Consider the following 21376-nt stretch of genomic DNA (forward strand, 5'->3'; position numbering starts at 1 on the left):
ATGTGAAAATACTGATTTTTTGAACGTTTTTTCAAATTTGAACGTCAATTACAGCCAAACGGATAAAACCACAATAATATATGAATACTCGTTACATTCTCCAAACATCCAGCTTTCATATGCATATTTTGGGTCCATTCTATCTATTACAGTTTCTGAGAAAATCAATAAAATGTGAAGACACTGCTTTTTTGAACGTTTTTTCAAATTTAAACGCCAATTACAGCCAAACGGATGATACCACAATAATACATGAATACTCGCTGCATTCCCCAAACATTCAGCTTTCNTCAACGTTAATTTTGAATTACAGCCAAACGGATGATACCACAACAATATATGAATACTCGTTACATTCTCCAAATATTCAACTTTCATATGCATCTTTTGGATCCATTCTACATTGAAATGGATCATACCATAGAAATGTATGAATACTCGGTACATTCTACAAACATCCAGATTTGTGAAGCATCTTTTGGATCCATTCCATTTACAGCCAAACGGATAAAACCACAATAATATATGAATTCTCGTTACATTCTCCGAACATTCAGCTTTCATATGCATTTTTTCGATCCATTCTATCTTATACAGTTTCCGAGATAATCAACAAAATGTGAAAACACTGCTTTTTTGACCGTTTTTTGAACTTTAAACGTCAATTACAGCCAAACGGATAAAACCACAATAATATATGAATACTCGTTACATTCCCCAAACATTCAGCTTTCAAATGCATCTTTTGGATCCATTCTATCTTTTACAGTTTCGGTGAAAATCAATAAAATGTGAAAACACTATCTATAAACTAGATATATTTATTAATAAATGTTAAATCAAAATAAGCTATTTTTGCTTGATGCATTTTCATTTACAATTAGAAAGTTAGCAAGTCGGTTAAAAGCTTTCAAAAATTTTGCGGCTCTCTAAAAATAGGTTTTAATTGAATCGGATTTAATTAGATCCAGGTTCCGCGATAAAACGTCTGCTGTGTGACTTCGATCCGGGCCGTATTTATAGGATAGTGAAGACGAGGAACTATTATTAATGCCAGACGGATTAATGCGAAAAATTATTTTTAGCCGAAAAGTCGACATCGACATCGACGACTTTGTCGTCCATTCGGATCGGACGAGGATTATAATAAGCGGAAATAACGATTGCCGCATTCATTACAACGTACGAGATTTTGCATAAATCCACTCGAGCATATATTTAATTCTATATATATATTTGTGTGTATATACGAAGTAGCAAATGTTATTCACTGCATCGAGGGTTGTGACTCGCTAATAAAGTTGATCGTTATCCTGCTCGACTGTCGTTAAGGGAAACCAGAACGGTAACAATGAAGCTCTCTCGGGACGAAAACCTCCTCGAGGAATGCACCAAGAATCAGAGACCGCATTTCGCCGGGTTTCACGAATCATAATAGTTCGTAACGGTTCACCTGCGCTTTTGAGGGATGTGCAATTAAGTTATTAATAAACTTCGGATCGAAGTCGCATAGAATGTGTGTGTTGTGTTTTGTTTCGTCGTTTGTCGTTATTGCTATTTCTGTGTTCATCTTCGGAGAGCCTCGACGTTCGTTCTTGAGGCCGACCATAAATGTTGCCGAACTCTCTGTTTTGCCGAAGAACAAGCAAGCGAGCAAGCAACCAACACTCGCTCTCGCACTCGCAGGACGTTGACTTCGTAATTGAGTACCGAACCAACAATAAACAGCGCACACCATGACCGCGAGCTGTCCATAACGTATAAATAAATTACACTGTCAGCCTTAAAACGTTAAATATCGCACATTAAACGACGCACAACAAAAGCGAAACTGTAACAACTCACTCGCAATATTCTTATATTTTATTTTATTACTTTTTTCTGTTTGCGCAAACCGAAATTACGTTTCGAATCCACTTCCTCCGGGCTAAATCCTCACAAATCAACGTGCATTTCCATGATTTCCTGTTTGATGCCGGTGTATTAAGAAGAATAATGTTAAAACTATCTGAAGAAAATTACCGATTCTTTAATCGACCAATTCTTATTCAATTACACGAACCACTTAAGAAGGAAACTTTATAATAATTTCATAGCTGTGGAACGTAATACTGTATATGATTACCGGTAAATTTTGATAAGAATTTACGCCGATTCACTATTACACCGCTACGAAATAACGCTTATTAATTGCTGATTTTACACTTATATAGAACTAATTCATTTTACGCCGATTCGATTTGCGACGTAAATCGACTTGTATTTGTTTTTTTTTTACTCGGAAATTAAAAGTGATGTTGATCAATAATCAATGTTTTACTAATTATAACTAAAATCAGACGATTGAAAAGAAATTTCAAAGCGCTTTGCAATTAAAACTGTATTTTTGTACAATGATGGAACAACTCTTTTTATTTTAAATTAAAAAAACGCTAATGAAGCTCAAAAACAAATGTGAATTATATACGTTTTTTTTTTGTTCACAATTCTCTCTCGCTCGATTTTATAAAATGGAATATTTTTCGCTCACGTATTTTTATTTTTACATTCAGTAGTTAGTTATACGTTTTAGTTAATTAATCAATGAGCGAAAATAATACTGCAAAATCTATTTCAGTGACAAACATTGTTTTTTTTTATACAGTTCAAAATTTGTGACTAAATTATTGTGACGTTATAATTTCCGAAGTCTAATGAGTACTAATTAACGTAATTTGTAAATGACACGTTTCTTTCACGTTTGTTAATTAATATATTATGTATTTTTCATTCTAAAACTTCGTAAATTCCTAATTACAAACAATATGAATGTATACGAATTCATTGCTTTATTTCATGTTTGTGATGACAACAAAATCTATAAAACCTACTTGAAATCGTTTCCACGCTATTATTTTGCGGTGTATTGTGTAACGTAATTTACAAACATTCGCTTGTTTCTTTGTGTTAATCAATAATTTCCAGTTGTTTATGTTAATTAATCAATGAACACAATGCTTTTCGTAAATTCCAAACAATGTTTGCTTCCACCAAATGAAATACATTAAAAAATCTATTATATTAACAAAATTTTACTCATAAATTCTTGCATTATTTCATTATACAATTAATCAAAAAAATAAGGACAAACTTTATGAAAGAAAAACAGCAAATATCGATATAACCTTGAATAAACAATGAGCAGTGTTTACTTTTATTGCTCGGACGCAATTTAAAAATGCAATTAATTTAAACGAAAAATAAAAAGCAGTTTGTATAATTTATAGCTCCAATATCTAACTAACAAAAACGTACAAGAATCTTTATTGCAATTTTAATACTGGGGTTCCGTGCAACATGCCGTGCGCTTTATTATTGCCGAAGGGTTTCACTTGATATCCGCTTTCGGGGATGGCCGAGGGCCACGAAAACGCCAACGAAATGCTCTTGATTTGCTTCATTACATTAGAATGTCGTACGCAATTATCGATAAGAGTCTCATTCGATACGCATTTTGTTTTTTGTTTTGTTTTTTTGTTTCTTTGTTGTTGTTTGGTAACGGAAGTAAGGCTTTTGTTTTAATTTGACGTTCTTTGATCTTCTTGCGAGAGACAATCGGGACAAGGCTAATCCGTACGTTCAAAGTTTATGGAAATACATTGTTAAAAGTTGGGAAGAAGTTTAAGCGCAGCAGTAATAATCCTTGCGCTCTTATTTAATAGTCCTTGTGTACGTTTCCTAATGGCATCCATCTTGGCTTCCGTCCGGAACGATTTTATTCCGTCTTTTTCATTTTTCGTAACAAGTAAAAGCACATTTACGATCTTCATTAGAACAATTCATTGCTTTAAGAATTCTTTCTTTTGGTGTCTTTATTTGTATACATTTAGCTCGTAGCTAGCAAAACTATTGTGTTTTCCATTTACCATTGTTATCAATACATTCTAAACTCTTTGCAGTTATTGAAACGCAAGAATTTCATTCAAAGGTCGATTGTTGTTCAAATCGATCTTTATACAATTATATCTAGCGTAGTTGGAATTCAATCTCAACGTTTTAATAACAAAGACATTGTTATTGAATAAACTAAGTTTTCGTTATTTTTAATCCATTTTTTATTTAAATCATAGTAACTAGTTTTTAATCCAATTGTTTCTTTGTTTAACTATCAAATCTAATTAACAAATGAACTAATATGTAAAGCTAACACAATTGTTTTAACTGTAAAAAAGTTACATAAATTTGATCAAAGATGTGTTGAATGTTAGTGCCTATGTCAGACGTTGCTGTCGTATTTAAATAACATTATTTAATGTAAATATTTAGGGAGCATTTCTCTACGTATTCTACACGTCGCAGAATGAATGTGTTTACGTTTCAATGAACTCTTGATTTTCGACCTCCCACTTGATGTAACAACGAGCATTCTCAGAAACGGTCGTATGCAACATGGTGTTTCTTCGTTAAGTAACTTGAGTTGCCTGATACTCTTATCAATTCTTCTGTTATGTAACAGGACTTGCAGCTACTCAGCGAAGATGGAGCCACGATACTAAATTTACACGTCAATTGGTTGCTGTATCTGGCTGTATCTTTCTTTGTCATTGCAGTAAAATGGCTCGTGCGATGAGGTGAGTTCCAATAGGATTCAATTCATTCAACTTAAATTAACTTAAAAACGTTCTAATTATCGTAATGAGAGTTAGGTAAAGATCTCAAATTTTGCTGCTCTTAAAGTGCGATTAACTCTTCAGCGATGTGAATAGTCCAGAAGTTTTTCTAATTCAAGTCGAGATAAATACCGGTGTTTTTTTTTGTCATCCTATGTTTTGCATACACGTCAGTGTTTCGTCCGTCTGATTAAACATTAATTTATCGTTCTGTTACCAGGCTGTTCGCCTTTGCACTGCTGGTTGCAATTGCAGCCTCTGTGGATAGGAACAATTTCAAGACCTGCGATCAGAGCAGTTTCTGCAGGTAATTTATTTATTAAAACCATGCCAACAGTGTTTGCTAATTTTTCTCTTCTACAGGCGTTTGAGGAAGGTTGAGCAAGATAATTCCAAGTACATCCTCAATTTGGATACACTGCAGGTGTCTGCTCATTCATTGGAAGCTGACCTGTTGAATCCAGATGCGACTTTCAAATTCACACTCACTGCACTGGCAGGGAACACATTCCGGTTGTTTGCTGATGAAATTAAGCCGCTGCATAAGAGGTACAAGGTGGTTGGGGCTTTGGATGGTGAGCCAAAGTTAACAAAGTTGGAGGTGTTGGAGAGGACAAAGCAGGAGGTTGTCATCAAGTGTGGTGACAGTAAGGTCAAGCTCATTGCTGAGCCATTCAAAATTGAGTTCTACAACAAAGACACTGTTGTTGCTGTTGTCAACGCGAGGGGATTGTTCACCATCGAACACTTGAGGGTGAAACCTCAAGAGCAAGCTGATGGAAATGAAGAATTACCGAAGGTAAATTATTTGGTGTTGGATTTGTTTAAAGAAATTTAATGTTTCGTTTATTGTTCAAGGAGGATCCAGGGGCGTGGGAGGAGAACTTCAAGTCTCACCATGACAGTAAACCAAGAGGTCCGGAGGCTTTGGCCATGGACGTTACTTTCCCAGGAGCGATCCGAGCTTACGGTCTTCCCGAGCATGCCGATCACTTGGCTCTTAGAAGCACTGGACCCGGTGCAACAGATCCGTACAGATTGTACAATTTGGATGTGTTTGAATACGAATTGGAGACCACCATGGCGATTTATGGTGCAGTTCCCGTCTTATACGCGCATGGGTATTTCATAAATTTTAAAACGCAATAAGCAAATTACTTATTTTTTTTATGAATGTTTTAGACCGGAAAACACCGTCGGCGTCTTCTGGCATAACTCTGCCGAAACTTGGGTGGATATTTCCAACAGCAAAGACACCAATGTAGTTTCGTCCATCGTGAATTTGGTTTCTGGTAAAAAGGACGAGAACAAAGTGGATGCCCATTTCATGAGCGAAAGCGGTGTTTTGGATGTGTTCGTTATGTTGGGACCTAAACCTGCTGATGTCGTCAAACAATACGCTGCATTGACTGGAGTCGCGCCTTTGCCACAAGTAAATTATTGCACTCAATCAAAAATAGAATATTAATAATAATTTTACAATTTTTTAGTATTTCACCTTTGGTTATCACCAATGCAGGTGGAATTACAATGACGAGGATGATGTCAAGAATGTGGTGGAGAAATTCGATGAAGGCGATTTCCCGTTGGACGTGATGTGGCTTGACATCGAATACACCGATGGCAAGAAATACTTCACATGGGATCCTGTGAAATTCTCCCACTCGACGGTCATGTTGAACAACCTCACTGCGACCGGTAGAAAATTGGTGGCCATCATTGATCCGCACGTTAAAAGGGAGAGCGGATATTTCTTGCACGAGGATGCGCTCAACAATGATTATTACGTAAAAGATAAAGACGGAAAGGTTTTCGAAGGTAAACTATAATGATGATGTTATTATTGTTTCATTATTTATGAATTTGTTTGGTATAGGTTGGTGTTGGCCCGGATCCAGCAGTTACCCAGATTTCTTCGATCCAACAGTCGTCGACTACTACTCGAATCTCTACTCTTTGGATAAGTTCAAAGGCTCCACGGAAAACCTGTACATTTGGAATGACATGAACGAACCTTCAGTCTTCAACGGACCTGAGATCACGATGGGTAAAGACATGGTGCACTACGGCAATTGGGAGCATCGTCATGTCCACAACTTGTACGGTTTATATTACGTATGTCTCTCCTTGACGCTTCTCGCATCTGATGTTTAAATTAATCATTTTGAATTCGATAGACGATGGTCACTATGAAAGGTCTTCAGGCCCGTAGCCCAAACAAAAGACCATTCATTCTCACCAGAGCTTTCTTTGCTGGATCCCAGAGATACGCCGCGATGTGGACCGGAGACAACGCAGCCGAATGGTCGCATTTGGCTATCAGTTATCCGATGTGTTTGTCGGTTGCCTTAGGTGGTATAAGCTTCTGCGGAGCCGATATCGGTGGATTCTTCCATAATCCCGATCCGGAGCTGTTGCTGAGATGGTACCAGGTTGCCACCTGGTTACCGTTCTTCAGGGCCCACGCACACATAGATACCAAACGCAGGGAACCTTACCTCTACGGCTCCGACGTGCAGATGAGAATCAGAAATGCGCTGAAATTGCGGTACGCCCATTTGCCAATGTGGTACACCCAATTCTGGGAGCACTCCAGAACCGGCGAACCCGTCATCAGACCGCTATTCTATGAATTCCCAGAAGACAGCAACGTGTTGGATATTGACAATCAAGTCTTAATTGGTAATAATTATAATAATACTTTTATTAATTAGACACATAATATAACATTATTTCTGTAGGAAAATCTGTAATGGCCACTGCTGTCAGTCAGCATAGCGCCTCCTCTGCTAGCGTGTATTTGCCTGGTGGCTCCGAACAACTTTGGTACGACTTGTCGGACTTCAAATCTTACACGGGATCCGGTTATATAACCTACCCTGTTAATCTAGATAAGGTAAGGATATTGGATTCGCTCAATATTTACATTCTAATTAACTATTCTTTAGATCCCTGTGTTTTACATGGGTGGTTCAATCGTCTCCAGAAAGGATAGACCTAGGAGAGCTTCAAGTTTGATGCACGATGACCCATACACTCTATACGTTTCTCTGGATAATAACGTGAGTTTTTACCCGACACATTTAAGAAAATATAAATAATGTTGTTTCAATTTTAGAAATCGGCAACTGGAACTTTGTACATTGACGATTCTGAAAGTTACGAGTACAAGAAGAAGAAATACTTGTACATTCGATTCAATTACAAAGATAACACATTAACTAACAGGTAAATATTTCAAGATGATTAAGGAAATTGGTATTTTACTTAATGCAACTTTTCAGCTTCATTGATCAAGACGCCAAGTATCCAACTTTGTCGTGGTTAGAACGTGTCGTTGTTCTTGGCGCTTCCAACAACTTTAGATACGCAACTTTGAAGACCCCCAAAGGTTTGTTATTTCTCTATATTTTATACAGGATAATTATAATAGTAAACAAATTTGTGTTGCAGGTGAAGACACGATATTGCAAGTGAGTTACGATTCCGAGGGTAGGAGTTTAATCATCCGTAAGCCGGGCGTCAGTATGCGAGAGAAGTTCACCATTACTCTTCACTAAATACATTTGTTCAATCTACATACTCTTCAACCAGTGATACATTAGGTTCATAAATATTATATCCATTTTATAATTAGTGATTTAGACGCGCCCTGTTTTGGTGTGTGATTTGTAATGCTATTATTTTTTACTACATGTGTAAATCGAGGATAATGTGAAAGTTGATCATCGAAGAATAAGTCATTCGAATTGTCAGTAAATAAAGTTTACATGTTTAATGTAGTTTTAGTAATCATTTATTCCTATCACTAATTATTTACAATTGCTCTAATATTATTTCAAGAGAGGGCGCTCTGTTCTTTTAAGGAGAAAATCATGTAAAGTGGCTGGTAAAGGCTTTAAAAGGGGTTTCAGCCCTAAAATTGACTTTCAACCTAAAAGGCGATGAAACGTGCCTTCAGGCTTTCGAAAGAAATCTACTTTTTCCATTATCGAAACTTTCTTATTGGAAAATAGATGGCATTTAAATGTTTTTTTACTTTATAATCATAAATCTGGTTGTATTTAATTTTTACTAAAGTAGGAATTAAGGCTATTACTACTATTACAATAACTCAGTCAAATATATATACAAAGATCAGTTTATATGATTTTTTCAAACTGACATTTGTTGATATTTACTTAACCCAAAAAAACAAACAATTCATAGAGCGGGAAAATTCTGACACTTGCTTGCTATGGATAAGCTCATGTGCTCTTTTAAAGGTCTCATTATTTGCAAGCATTCCTAGCTTGAAGTACATCTGCTTCTACTGTGTAAAAATGAAACGGAAATCGAAGCAAAAGCAAGCTCAGGTAATTCACCTTTCGTCTCAATTACTCACATCTGCATAACTGTTTTCTTTCTGTCATGAATTTAGGAGTTCAATAGTAATCATAAAATAACGAGTTTCTTCAAGAAAACACCTACAAAAAAGGTGAACCAGGATGAGGATATAATAGAGAGTTCTCCTGAATGCAATGAGACAGAAGTGTTGTATGATATTTCCAATGGTAATGGCAAAAAAAGGAAGTTGTCCATTCTTGAAAGTGGAGTATACAGTGATAGTAGTGATCAGAGTTTAACACAGCAGCTTTGCCAGCCGAATGGAAGTACTTTTATTGAACCAAAGACACCATCAAAGCAATTGAATAACAGTGCTAATGGTGCAGCTGAGATGCCTGCACAGAGTCCTATTAGAAGAACACCAAAGAAGAGTCCCAGAAAGACACCTGTCAAGCTCTTCGAAAAGTCTCCCAAGGTGAGCACATTCCAAGTGGATGTTATAAAGAACTTCATCAGAGTCACACCTAGCAAGTCACATAGTTCAATATCACAGGAGAAATTAAGACTGAGAAGCTCTGAAAAGAAGCAACAGAGTATACTAAATTACGCATCTCCATCTGCGTCAGAAAGGTAATTATTTGAGGGTATAAAAGTCGCATTCCTATATGATTATATTTTAGGTCAATCAAAGCTAAAAATGTTAATGAGAAAACCCCAATTCGAGTCTGCACGTCGAAACAACAAACGCCAATGAGTAGCAAGGTAAAAATGAAGTTGGATTTTTCCAACACGCTCACATCGCCTGCTGCTAATAATGTAGCAAATCAAACTGATTTTGCGGATCTTCTCGACGACAGTTGGGATGATGATTTCAACTGCAGCGTAAGTAAAAATACGTGGAGTCTTTGAGATGATAGCTTAAACTCATTCTTTGCAGATAAGTTATACGTTAGATTTGAGTAAACCGCACCGTTGCAAAGTGCTGCAAATGGAGAGATTAAGAGATTCAGTGAAGATTGTTGTGCAATCGAAGACGTCTGAGGAAAAGGCGATATGTTTTTTAAAAGGATTTTGGTGTGTATATCATATATGTCTGCAATTTGGGAAATATTGTAGCTAATCGTTTGCAGGGCTAATTGCAATCTGGATGTGAACAATGTACTGTTTTTGAGTGCAAGCAAAGATGATTCAAATTGGATCGTTGATAATGATTCAGGTTTATTGATTTACGAACCGGATACACTAATTTCGTCCACCACAGTTGTTGGTACGCATAAAAAAATATACTTGGTACATAATTGAATGAATTGCGTTATTTTAGGGAGTTTATTCTGCTTGAGGAAAAGTGTTATTAAAGATAGGTTTGCTGGTTTTAATCCGTCCAACAAGATTATGGTTGTGGGAACGTTGATCCATAGCCTTTTGCAAAGCTGCTTGCATAAAAACGTGCAAAACTTGGATGAGATTAAGGATATCGCGTGCGCACTAATCAACGATAAAGACACAGTGACTATTTTTTTTGTACAAACAGTATTTCTCAATAATTTAATTAATTTAGGTTTACATGCTTTACGATTCTGGTTTGACCCAGAGCGAGGTGATGGACGAGCTGAACAATTTTGTGCCCAGAATCGCGACGTTCATGAAGCAGTATTTGCTGTCGAATGCAGGAAAATTCGTCGAAACTCGAGCGAAGAACGATTGGAAGGGAAAGATTAGGAGCGTTGAAGATATCGAAGAAAACTTCTGGTGCCACGAGCTGGGAATCAAAGGTAAAGTGGATGTGAGCGTCAAGAGCGGCGACGATGTGATGCCTTTGGAATTGAAGACCGGGAGAGCTTCTATGAGTTTAGAACACAGGGGACAAATCATACTGTACATCATGATGATGACCAAATTCGGTTACAAAGTCTCTTCTGGATTACTACTCTATTTGAGGTAATAATAAATAACAAAGTTATTTTGCGTGACGTGCAGTAATATAAATGCGATGTATCTTTTTAGGGAAAGTGTTCTTCGAGATATTCCTATGAATAGCAGAGAGAAACGCGATCTGATGATGCTGCGTAACGAGATAGCTTATTATTTGTCGCGGAAGACGCGAATCGAAGAAGATGTTGGTATAAAAGTGCCGATTCTTCCCGCTCCGATTGATCATCATAGTGCTTGCTCCAGGTGCGAATACAATACTGTATGCTGTGCGTTCCTGAAATTGGAAAACAGAGATATATCGGAGTTCAGGAATTTGGAGGCGATACGCGACGACTTGCTTTCGCATCTAACGACCGAACATTTAAGTTATTTTTCGCACTTCACCGCTTTACTCGATATGGAGAACGATATCAGAGATGGTAAGCACGTCAAGGATATTTACACAAAATCACCAGAGATTCGGTAAGTCTTTTATTTCTTATTATAAGTTATTCAGATGATGAAATTATATATATATATATTCAATTTTAACTTGAATGGCGAAACAATGTTTTATGTTCAATTTTAAACATAAAATTTTAAGTTGACAAAGGAAAATGAGAGAAAAAATGTGTTGTTCACTCAAAATAAATGTTTTATTGTTTGATGCCATATGGTTCTTATTGTTACAAAACTAAGAAATAATTAATTCTAGAGAAAAACATGGTCAGTGCCTAATAAATATGAAAATCTCGAACCATTCGGAGGAGTTGGAGTCGAACGGATTGTACTCTACGTCCTTCCACCAATCGACGAAAGCGATGGGCGCAAATCTTCTGGCATCTGGTATAGGAGAATCAAGTTACGTCGTCGTCAGCATAGACTGCAGACCAGCTGTGTCCTCCGGCATCGTAACCCACATCGATCACGCCTCCATTACCATCAACCTTGACAGGTAAGTCAAGACTAATATTATTATTTTTTTCTTTTGCGTTCCATCATTTTTCTTTGTTTCACCTTTATTACTATTATTCATAATACATTTAGACATAATTTAAATTCACTACACTTACAAAAAAAAAAAAAGAATAGAAATTACAAGAAAAATAAACTTTTTCCGTTGGTCAATTATAAAATTAAAATATAATGGGAGAGGTGATCCTTTCTTTATGGGAAGCAAACTGAATGGGAGATATAATTGTAGGAAAATAACTTAAAAATGATAAGTTTGCAGATATTTTTTTTTGTTGCTGTTGTTTGCCACTGAACGATAATGACACACAAGATAGTTTTCTCACTAGTCTGCCTCTCTTAGTAGTGACGCCTCTTGTAGTAATCATTGCGGTTGTCGTTCCAACGACCGTTTCCTCTTCCACCTTGATAATTTTGGTATCCTCCACCTCTGCGCATATCGTGCTCATACCTGTTCTGATCGTTCATCTCGAAACGAGTATCATCTTGTTCATAAGCCTGAAAAATATTATTAAGAATTATTATACATATTATATATACAACAAGATTTGTTACAATTCTACAAAAGAGAGAGAAAAAAAAAACAATTCTTACCTGTTCTTGATGGTTCAACATATTGTCCAGTTGTTGTGCTTGCATGAAGAGTTTGTTCTCTTCTTGTCTTCTACGCATGTCTTCGTCTTGCTGAATCATCCTGGCTTGCATTTCTTGCTCCTGCTGGCGCATCTCTTGTTCAGCCACTCTCCTAGCCTCGTCAGCTTGCTGCTCCTTCATTTCCCATTCCTTCTTCTGTCTGTCCATGTCCATTTCTCTGGCGCGCAACTGATCACGCAGCATAGCTGTCTCATGCTCGTACCTGGCCAGCTCCATTTGAGCCACGAGCTTTTCCTGATCGATCTGCAGTTCCTTCTTAAGGTTATCCACCTTTTGATTGTACATTTCATACAGATTCTTCCAGCGCAGACCGTACTCGTGCTCAAAACTGTCGTGCTTGGCGAACCGTGGCCCCACCGATCGCTTGTTGTAGAAATCATGATGTTTCTTGTTGATGAACCTCTCAGAGTGTCCATCGATATCATCGTTGGCTTCGTACATCTCAACAAGCACGGGGCGTAACGTCGATGTGAGGAAGAAGCAATTTTCAGTGCATTTTCTGATAGCCAACATGGCTCCATTCTTGCGAGAATATTCAACGATTCCCTCGCCCAGCGGTTTTCCACGATCGTCGACCACGACGACGCATCTCTCGACTTCGCCGAAGATGGAGAAGGCTGCGTGCAGCAGTTCATTGGTGACGAATTCGTCGAGATTCTTGACTTTGATCGTCGAACCGTTGGGGGCGAAGCGTATCTTCAGAGTCTTACCGTTCAAAGCAGTTCCGTTCAATTCATTCTTCGCCTTCTCAGCGTTGAAATGGTAATCGAAGCGGATGAAGCCGAAATGCTTCTCCTTGTTGATGAAAATCTCGTTCACTTCACCATACTTCTTGAATATGTCTGTGAGCTCGGCGTCGGTAACCTCCGGCGACAAATTGCCAATGTACAACCGGCTTCTACTCGAGAATTTCTTCTCGGTCTGGTTGAGCTGCGGCAGATCGACGGTAGGACCGGAGACTTCGCTCAGTTTCTCCTTGATCATACGCTCCTGCATCTTAACAATATTGTTCTCGGGGCCACCGCCGCCGCCGCCTCCTCCTCCAGGACCACCACCGCCACCCTGGAAATTCGGACGGAATCTCTTCTTGTCCTCGTTGCCCTTTGGATAGGGATTCGTGTTGGGGCGACGCATTCCACCGCGGTTGAAGCTCGGGCCGCCTCCGCGATCTCCGCCACCGCCGCCTCCGCGTCTAAAACCGCCCTGTGGCTTCTGGTTGTTCTGATTATTCATCAACGCCGGTTTCACATCTTGAGTTTTCTCGGTGGTACTTTCCACCTTGGCGTTTGTAGTGTCCGCAGACATCTCGCAAATACTTGCCTCTTTGTGTACACTAATAAAATATTCGGACGTAGCCCTCACAAATGGATGTTTTCTTCGCAATTCTACCACAACTGATGTTGACACCAAACACAAGCCGACATTTGCTCACAAAATGTCAGCGCCTCGGCGTTCCACCGACGCTACCCTTTCTCTTCCCACTGCACATGCGCATCTCCAGACGCGCCAATTTCAAACACCAAATACTTAACGATCCACCAAATACTAACTGCACTCTTAATATAAAATTAACGATAATAGTAATAACAATATAATCATTGCAATAATCTGAATGTTGTTCTGCATAGCTTAATTATATTGCAATTAAATTGTAATGAAAATTAAATCATCTATTAGTAATTAATCAATTGACGATGGTTTTTCTTTCTTATTTCAGAGATTTAAATACAAAGTATCCGAACATGTTGTTCCACTTGGACACGTACGAATCCGGCAGCTTGAACACCTTCAACTTCAGCAATTTAGCTCTCTTAATGGAAAACACTCCGAGAGCAATGCAGCTGAGGAAGATGATAGTGGACAAGGAGAAACCGACATTTCGAAAGACTTTGCCCGCCGAAGTCGGTAAGAAATCAATTCCAATCTTGAAACGTATGAACAAGATGCAACAGAAGGCTGTGATCAAAGCTTTGGCCACCAATGAATACCTCTTGATTAAAGGCATGCCCGGAACAGGTAAAAGCTTTCGCATTCCAAGTTGTGAACTTTTCAATTATTTATTGAATCGTCAATAGGTAAAACGGCGACCATAGTAGCGCTAGTCCAATTCCTAGTCGAACTGAAACAAACGGTTTTAATTACGAGTGGCACGAATTGTGCGGTCGACAATGTCTGCATACGTCTGCAAGAATGCGGCATCGATGTTGTCAGATTGGGATCGCATTCTAGGATTCATCCGTCGTTGAAGCACAGATCCGAGCATACGCTGACGGCAAACTGCAAAACACCGGAAGAATTGGACGCAGTTTACGGTAATGCCGTAAGTGAATTTTAATTAATTTCCATCGCACGAATCTAACTTGAGGTTTCAAGTGCGTTCTAGCGTCCACCTGCATTGGAACAAAGCATACGGTGTTTTCCAAAAGGATCATGGACGTGTGTATCGTCGACGAGAGCACCCAAGTCCTGCAGACTTCTCTCATTCGCGCATTGACCGCCTGCAAGAAGTTCATCTTAATCGGTGATCCTGAGCAATTACCTCCCGTCATCAAGAATAAAGAAGCTCAGTGCGTGTTTGATTTCGCGTTTCTGTGCTGAATATGTTTAAAAACTTAATTTAAATGTTTTAGATCAAGGGGTTTGTCGGAGAGTTTGTTTGAGAGGTTGCAAAGTCCGGAATCCGTGGTAACTTTGAACCAAAATTACCGCATGAACAGACCGATCATGAAGTTGGCCAACGACTTTACTTACAATGGAGAACTATTGGCCGCCAACGAAACCGTCGCCAATGCAACGTTGCGGATACCCAAAATCGAGGTGAATTCATTATTAGTGTTTGTAAAAAAAATTGGTATAGATTTACATTCAATTCTCTTACAGTGCGTTTCAGCGGTGTACAAAGACTTTCAATGGCTGTTGCAAACGCTGGATCACAAATTGCAGAGATCTATCTGCGTTTTGGATACGGGACCCGTCTGGGACAAGAAACTGAATGCCGATTGGATACAGCAGAACACGTTCGAAAGGAATGCCGATGGGGACATCCTATCCATAGTGAATCCGCTGGAAACGGCGATCATATCGTTAATAGTCGAAACGTTGATAAAAGTAAGATAAACTCTTGATACGATTAAATTCCATATTAATTTGTTGTTCGAAAGGGTGGCGTGAATCCGAAGAGCATTGGTGTGATGGCTCCGTACAGGGCGCAAGTAACACAATTGACTTCAGTTTTGTCCAAACACGAAGTGGACATCAGCACTGTGGATCAGTTCCAAGGACAGGACAAAGATATCGTTCTCTATTCGTGCACGAAATCTCGGGATGTTTCGAAGAAGCGGAAAATATCAAAGGTATTACTTATTTATTTCTTTAAAAAAAAAAAATATTAACATTTTCGTCGCAGTTTGAAATTCTGGAGGACAAAAAGAGATTGACTGTAGCGATCACCAGAGCTAAGCACAAATTGATAATGTTGGCCGACGTGTCCACCATGGAAGAGTACACGCCGTTCGGAAATCTGTTTAAATGCATTCCCGAGGACAATTACCTGAAGCTGAGGGATGGTAACTTAGGTTTCGATATAAGCGAAATCGTTACGCTCTGTGGAAAGTGTCAAGTTTGAAGACTAAAGTAACAATAAAGTTTATACAATATACAAATGTCGAATGATCTATTTGTTAAACATATATTAGGATAGAAACAAGAGTTATTTATTTGAAATATTCGTTAATCAGTTTTTGCCGTTTAGATGAAGATTGATGACGTTGGCGAGGCTGTACTTCGCTCTTACGCTTATAACCTATGCAAAAGAAGTTTATTTTATAATTATAATGAACTGTTTTTTTTTTAAATTTAAATATTTAATATGCATATGAAATCTATTCAATGATATCATCGTTCTGACCTTTAGGGAAGCTTGGGTTCGGATACAGCAGAATATCGACGTTGTGGAAACAGTTTCTCATCAAATTGACGATCTTACTCATAAGCAAATTATCATTATCATTTTCTTTAAGCATCGCAACATAATAATATGGAGGCTTTAATTTCAAGTTCATTTTATTGATGTCCGCGATGCATTTCAAGAACTGAACGTAATCCACTGGATCGTATTGTTTTCTCTTGACAATACAGCCGTAGATAAGATATTTGTCTTGTTGTACTTTTGTTAACACAGTCGTGCCAATCCTGGGCGAATTCCTATATTCTTTCATAATGTTAAAGTGTGAATCCAACTTGCTTATCTGCGGCGTGACTCTCGCATCCTCTGAACCCAAGTAGACGATTATAGAATATTCTTCAATGTCCTTAATGTCGGCGTCAAAGACTTGAGTGATGTTGCATTTTCTTAATTGGTGTTTACTCTTTGCTACACTCACTGATTCTTGTGCCTGCAAATAAAAATACATAAAATGAAAGCTTATCGCACATGATATCAATGAAACCAAGCAAAAATTGTATCAATTATATTTACCACCTAATAATAATACAATTACAAAATATGGAGCTATTTTTGTCTTTTCTTGAGCTTGTTACTCCGTTTGGTATCTTTAGATGCAACAGATTTGGTTTGCAATTTTTGCTTGGTTTTTCCATAGTTCTAAAAACCATCTCGTTCATTTAAACTACAAAAACATGTATTTGAACACTCACCATCTGGTAATTGCAGATCGTTATCTTGCACTCTGTGCCTGTGAAAACGAATTCCAACATGTTCTTGACTTCGCTCCATTCAAGTCTGTCTAGGCCACAACCAATTCTTGGCAACGCCAACATCTTCACATCGTTCTCGACAATATGACATTTCATTTTATAAACTGACTTGAACAAGGTTTCCAATGTGGGTTTCCCATTTGACTCCCGTTTAGTTACCAGATAATATATGTATCGTCCGTCTGATTCCAATAAACCCAAACCACCTTGTTTAACTCTCTGATTCAGAAGGACATCAACTTGCTTGAACAGTTTTCTATAAACATACAAAAATTGAATAAATACAACAATCTTTCTGTTGCACTGAAACTGAATGATTACCTGAATTCAAGTGCTATTCCACTTCCCATATTGAAATCTTCAGCAACGCAATGTCCTAGATGATATTCCTTTTTCATTGCGAACAAGTCAGCTTCAATCTCTTCAACACACTTATATTCCATGTTTTTCTTTAAACGAAAGCAGTTCATATAGGTATCCAATGCTTCTTCCAATTCAATCGATCTTTTATCTTGTTTCAATGGACATTCTGCCTTCCGAGTATCATTACTATGTTTATTACTCTCATTGCTGTTTGTTTTACAATTTCTCATAAAAGGATCAGAGCGTGAGTCACTTGCAACAGCTCCATCATTTGATAATGAAACTTGAGCCACCTTCTCTTTTACAGTCTCAATATTATTTGAAACATCTGGCTTTGGTTCAGATTTTGATGGAGCGACAGATTCGTTTGACACTTTTGCGCTTTCATTATGCTTTTTCTTATCAGACTTCTTACCCTTTTTTTTATTCTTTTGGGTACTTTTATTATTTCGATTCATATTCGATAATAGCGGTAATGAATCTAATAAAATACGATTATTTAGTATGAAAGTATGAACTCTTGAGCGTGTTGGAATTATTCTCAAACAAAACATGTTCAGTACTTACATGTGGATCAACTCGCGTTGGCGGTTATTAATAAAATGATACACGCCAACAGGATATCGTGGTATATCGACGTTATATTTAGAATTAGGGGATTCCCCTACACACACGAGAGAAATGTAATCTACAGTAATGCCAATATTTCGTCTAAGCGAAAAAGGAACAAGAAGAATGACCTTCAGCAATCTTATATGACGAAATACTGAAATAAATTTTGTATTATATTACGATGAGTCATATTCTATTGTTTTAATTATATTTTAATTATCAAAAATAAGTTATTTGCAACGCTTACTGCTTTTTTTTTTAAATAATAATAAAGAGATTTATATCAATTTGTTTCTACGACCACAGCTTACTGAGTTAAATATAATAATCTACTTGTCGATATTGTAGAAACCTGCAATATGTTATACACATATTTGCATACCAAACATATTTTTATGGAAATCAAATAACTATTCCATTAACTTACATTTATAAATGTATGGCTAAATTTATATAAGATAAAGATAAGATAAGTTTAGTTAAAAATTTTTCCTTTTCATAATTCGGATTGATAAAATAAAGCAGGATTCGTTACAGTCGATGATAAAAATTTATTGACTAGATTACGTGTGTACATAAACAAAATAAATATCAGAGTTAAGTTACAACAGCCATTGGATATAAACAAATAAATCACAAGTCCTTACATATCTAAAATACCATGAAATATCAACACTCAAAGGTGTCAACCACATAAATTCAACACATCCAACTTAAGACTTTGATTGAAAAATAGTGCACGGAATTGAAATTCCTTTGCGATTTACGTGCAAAGCTTAAAATAGATGCCGATTAAATATATATATAATTGTTGAGATCATAAACTATTTGCTCGCGTAAAGCTTGGGCAATTCACCTTCCAATCTGACCACTTCGATGCTGGAAATCAACTTGCAAGTTTCGATCGATTCCCTAGGACACTTGAATCCGCTGCTGTAACTGATCAACTCCAGTTCACCATCCAAATCCAAGTCGTTTATCATTAACGAGTCGTTCTCGTCGGAGAAATCGGGTTGGCATTGTCCATCCTTCAAGCATATCTGCGTAATCTGAGAGTAGCTTACGTTGATCTCGTGTACGTTGGTGTCGTTGAACGTGATAAGCACTATCTTTTCTGAGACGTTGTTTTGCGCGGTGATGTTCGAGTGATTCCAGGACCACAGCTTCAATATGAATCCGTTCATATGTCCCTTCAAGGCCTGATAGTTTTGCGTGCCTTTGAACGAGAAGGTGACCGGTCTCATTGCAAAGGTTTTCTCCAAAGTCTTCGTCCAAATCGGTACTTTCGACGAATGATTGACCAGATCTAAACTCGCCCTGCAATTGGGACATTTCCCCTCGTTTTTAACGAATAAACTGCGACCGTTCAAGATAACGTCATCTTTGTACTCTGGATGGTAGTCGATTTTAGCGGATTTCACGGTGTACGTGTTGTTAACGTACTTCGTTTGGAACTCGCTGAAATGTATTTTGAAGTAGTTCTTGAACGAAGCGTTCGTGCAGAAGTAAATGAAGTAGTTATCGACGAACTTGAAATCCGATATATTAATACACGATTTCAGGACGATGTTTAAAAGCATTTTCCCTGTTAGTCCGCTAAATACAATCAGCCTATTGTGATTGGGACTCTTTTCAGCAACTGTGATCATCTCGTTCGTACCATCGTTGTTTAAATCGGGCAGCAATTGTGGGAAATCTACATTGGAGATGATCATCTTTTCATTGTGCAAATTCCAAATTTTCTCCCCACTCACTGAATCCACAGCCTCCAAACCAATCTTGCTTAAGATCAAACAGTCTTTTATGTTATCACCATTGAGATCAATCATCTCACAATCTACTGTGTTCGGCATTTGTATCTGAGGTACAAACCAGGCCAGATCTCCATCAATCACCTTTATAGCTACAGTGCCGCTCTGCTGATTCTCAGACACAATCGACTTCTTGCCAAGTAGAACCATATTGAGACTGTTTTTATACAAGCCATGGACTATGTTAATCTTCCCTTTGAACTCTAAACCTTCGTGCTCGTTCTTCCAACTGTTCAACCTCATAGGACAGGTGCCTTCACTGTTGCAGGGCAGAATCCATAGGAAAACTACGATGACTAGAAAACATAGTAGTATTGAAGCTATGAAGGCTACCTTCCTTGCCCGGGTCATGTTGGTGAAACCTTCCCTCCTCGAGAGGTTCACGACGTGAGGAGGTACAGGATATCCGTTTCTCGTTTCGTTGCCATTCTGCAGCTTTCTCGCTGTGAAAGACAATCTGTTATGGTCACTCGTTTCCTTTTCCGAGTCGGAATCGCTCAACGATTGCGGCAGTGGGGCGTAAGCCCCCTGCGACATGTTGCTAGCCATATCCGCACGATCTACAATCAAATACAACACGAAATTAACAGATTCATTGATTTTTGTTTATACATCTGACAGCTTACTTTAGGTTAATTCAGGATTAATGTAGTGGTAACACCCATGACGATAGTTACATACTGCAACACATGTCATAATAGGATTGAAGTTAAATGTATTTAATACATTTATAATTACTAATATTTTCAGCAATAAACTATTAAATCCTCAATGGAAAAACGAAATTTTAAACATATCTCTTAATAAAAATGTACATTATTGTAATATAATTATTGCTTAATCATAACAGTTAATTAACTAATCATTTATTTAAAAAAAAAAAATCAATATATATATGTATAATTATTATCCATTATTAACGTTTCGTAAATAGCACTTTTCAATTTTTTTTTGTCATTCTTCAGGTGGGACTACTGCGAAATTCCAGTGTTTTCACAACTTTCATAATTCGACAGCTGTGCGAATCAGCTGATGACAAAAATGTTTATAATTGTTGATTGTTGTTTGTGTTTGTAAATTTCGTTTGCCTATTAACAAAAATTGGTACATAGTATATACATATAGTGTTTGTGTTCTGTGTGCATAGATAAAGATATATATATATATTCGAAAGGGGCCATGGATAAATTAACAATTATCTCGGGCACTCTGTTTATGGCTGCAAATGTTTTTGCTTTTGTCAGTTTAGCATTGCCTGATTGGATCATCACTGATGTCGGAGGTAAATATTACATTAACTTATCATAGGGGTTGAATTTCGTATGCTTTTAAAATGTTATATGTTTAATTTAAGCGGCAATA

The 21376-nt window shown here is 37.6% G+C and overlaps 5 protein-coding genes across 5 annotated transcripts; 2 read left to right on the forward strand and 3 right to left on the reverse strand.

Moving 5' to 3' along the window:
• Positions 1-4570: 4570 nt before the first annotated feature.
• LOC108556584 (neutral alpha-glucosidase AB) lies at positions 4571-8431 on the forward strand. Its single transcript, XM_017912754.1, has 13 exons — positions 4571-4610; positions 4870-4956; positions 5013-5448; positions 5508-5770; positions 5832-6081; positions 6140-6467; positions 6526-6764; positions 6827-7331; positions 7391-7545; positions 7598-7711; positions 7768-7877; positions 7934-8040; positions 8103-8431. The coding sequence occupies exons 1-13, from the start codon at positions 4594-4596 to the stop codon at positions 8207-8209; spliced, it is 2718 nt and encodes a 905-aa protein (XP_017768243.1). The 5' UTR covers positions 4571-4593; the 3' UTR covers positions 8210-8431.
• Positions 8432-8854: 423 nt separating this feature from the next.
• Positions 8855-16164, forward strand: LOC108556580 (DNA replication ATP-dependent helicase/nuclease DNA2). The gene is made up of 16 exons (XM_017912751.1): positions 8855-9004; positions 9070-9605; positions 9656-9857; positions 9913-10049; positions 10106-10242; positions 10297-10481; positions 10534-10913; positions 10980-11369; positions 11602-11841; positions 14230-14528; positions 14588-14832; positions 14886-15079; positions 15143-15329; positions 15393-15620; positions 15674-15865; positions 15919-16164. The coding sequence occupies exons 1-16, from the start codon at positions 8972-8974 to the stop codon at positions 16135-16137; spliced, it is 3804 nt and encodes a 1267-aa protein (XP_017768240.1). The 5' UTR covers positions 8855-8971; the 3' UTR covers positions 16138-16164.
• On the reverse strand, positions 12138-13977 carry LOC108556581 (hrp65 protein-like). Its single transcript, XM_017912752.1, has 2 exons — positions 12453-13977; positions 12138-12356 (listed from the first exon to the last, which is right to left on the reverse strand). Exons 1-2 carry the CDS (start codon positions 13815-13817, stop codon positions 12198-12200), a joined length of 1524 nt encoding a protein of 507 aa, XP_017768241.1. The 5' UTR covers positions 13818-13977; the 3' UTR covers positions 12138-12197.
• LOC108556583 lies at positions 16162-18369 on the reverse strand. Its single transcript, XM_017912753.1, has 5 exons — positions 18159-18369; positions 17550-18072; positions 17169-17484; positions 16420-16906; positions 16162-16314 (listed from the first exon to the last, which is right to left on the reverse strand). Exons 2-5 carry the CDS (start codon positions 18047-18049, stop codon positions 16226-16228), a joined length of 1392 nt encoding a protein of 463 aa, XP_017768242.1. The 5' UTR covers positions 18050-18072; positions 18159-18369; the 3' UTR covers positions 16162-16225.
• Positions 18370-18739: 370 nt separating this feature from the next.
• LOC108556579 lies at positions 18740-20691 on the reverse strand. Its single transcript, XM_017912750.1, has 2 exons — positions 20641-20691; positions 18740-20574 (listed from the first exon to the last, which is right to left on the reverse strand). Exon 2 carries the CDS (start codon positions 20561-20563, stop codon positions 19028-19030), a length of 1536 nt encoding a protein of 511 aa, XP_017768239.1. The 5' UTR covers positions 20564-20574; positions 20641-20691; the 3' UTR covers positions 18740-19027.
• Positions 20692-21376: the final 685 nt, after the last annotated feature.

This window comes from Nicrophorus vespilloides, unplaced genomic scaffold (genome assembly GCF_001412225.1).
Source record: "Nicrophorus vespilloides isolate i.1.1-1 unplaced genomic scaffold, Nicve_v1.0, whole genome shotgun sequence".
Taxonomy (NCBI): Eukaryota; Metazoa; Arthropoda; class Insecta; order Coleoptera; family Silphidae; genus Nicrophorus; species Nicrophorus vespilloides.

Excerpts from the sequence above, each read along its gene's own strand:
- LOC108556584 (XM_017912754.1), top strand. Across the intron at positions 5,449-5,507 it reads GAAATGAAGAATTACCGAAG|GAGGATCCAGGGGCGTGGGA; the intron begins GTAAATTATTTG and ends TTATTGTTCAAG. Across the intron at positions 7,712-7,767 it reads ACGTTTCTCTGGATAATAAC|AAATCGGCAACTGGAACTTT; the intron begins GTGAGTTTTTAC and ends TTTCAATTTTAG.
- LOC108556580 (XM_017912751.1), top strand. The coding sequence starts at position 8,972 with ATGAAACGGAAATCGAAGCAAAAGCAAGCTCAG. Across the intron at positions 10,243-10,296 it reads TTCGTCCACCACAGTTGTTG|GGAGTTTATTCTGCTTGAGG; the intron begins GTACGCATAAAA and ends GCGTTATTTTAG. Across the intron at positions 10,914-10,979 it reads GGATTACTACTCTATTTGAG|GGAAAGTGTTCTTCGAGATA; the intron begins GTAATAATAAAT and ends GTATCTTTTTAG.
- LOC108556581 (XM_017912752.1), bottom strand. The coding sequence starts at position 13,817 with ATGTCTGCGGACACTACAAACGCCAAGGTGGAAAGTACCACCGAGAAA. Across the intron at positions 12,357-12,452 it reads TGTTGAACCATCAAGAACAG|GCTTATGAACAAGATGATAC; the intron begins GTAAGAATTGTT and ends AATATTTTTCAG.
- LOC108556583 (XM_017912753.1), bottom strand. The coding sequence starts at position 18,049 with ATGAATCGAAATAATAAAAGTACCCAAAAGAATAAAAAAAAGGGTAAG. Across the intron at positions 16,907-17,168 it reads CGATCTGCAATTACCAGATG|GCACAAGAATCAGTGAGTGT; the intron begins GTGAGTGTTCAA and ends TTTTATTTGCAG. Across the intron at positions 16,315-16,419 it reads GAACCCAAGCTTCCCTAAAG|GTTATAAGCGTAAGAGCGAA; the intron begins GTCAGAACGATG and ends TCTTTTGCATAG.
- LOC108556579 (XM_017912750.1), bottom strand. The coding sequence starts at position 20,563 with ATGGCTAGCAACATGTCGCAGGGGGCTTACGCCCCACTGCCGCAATCG.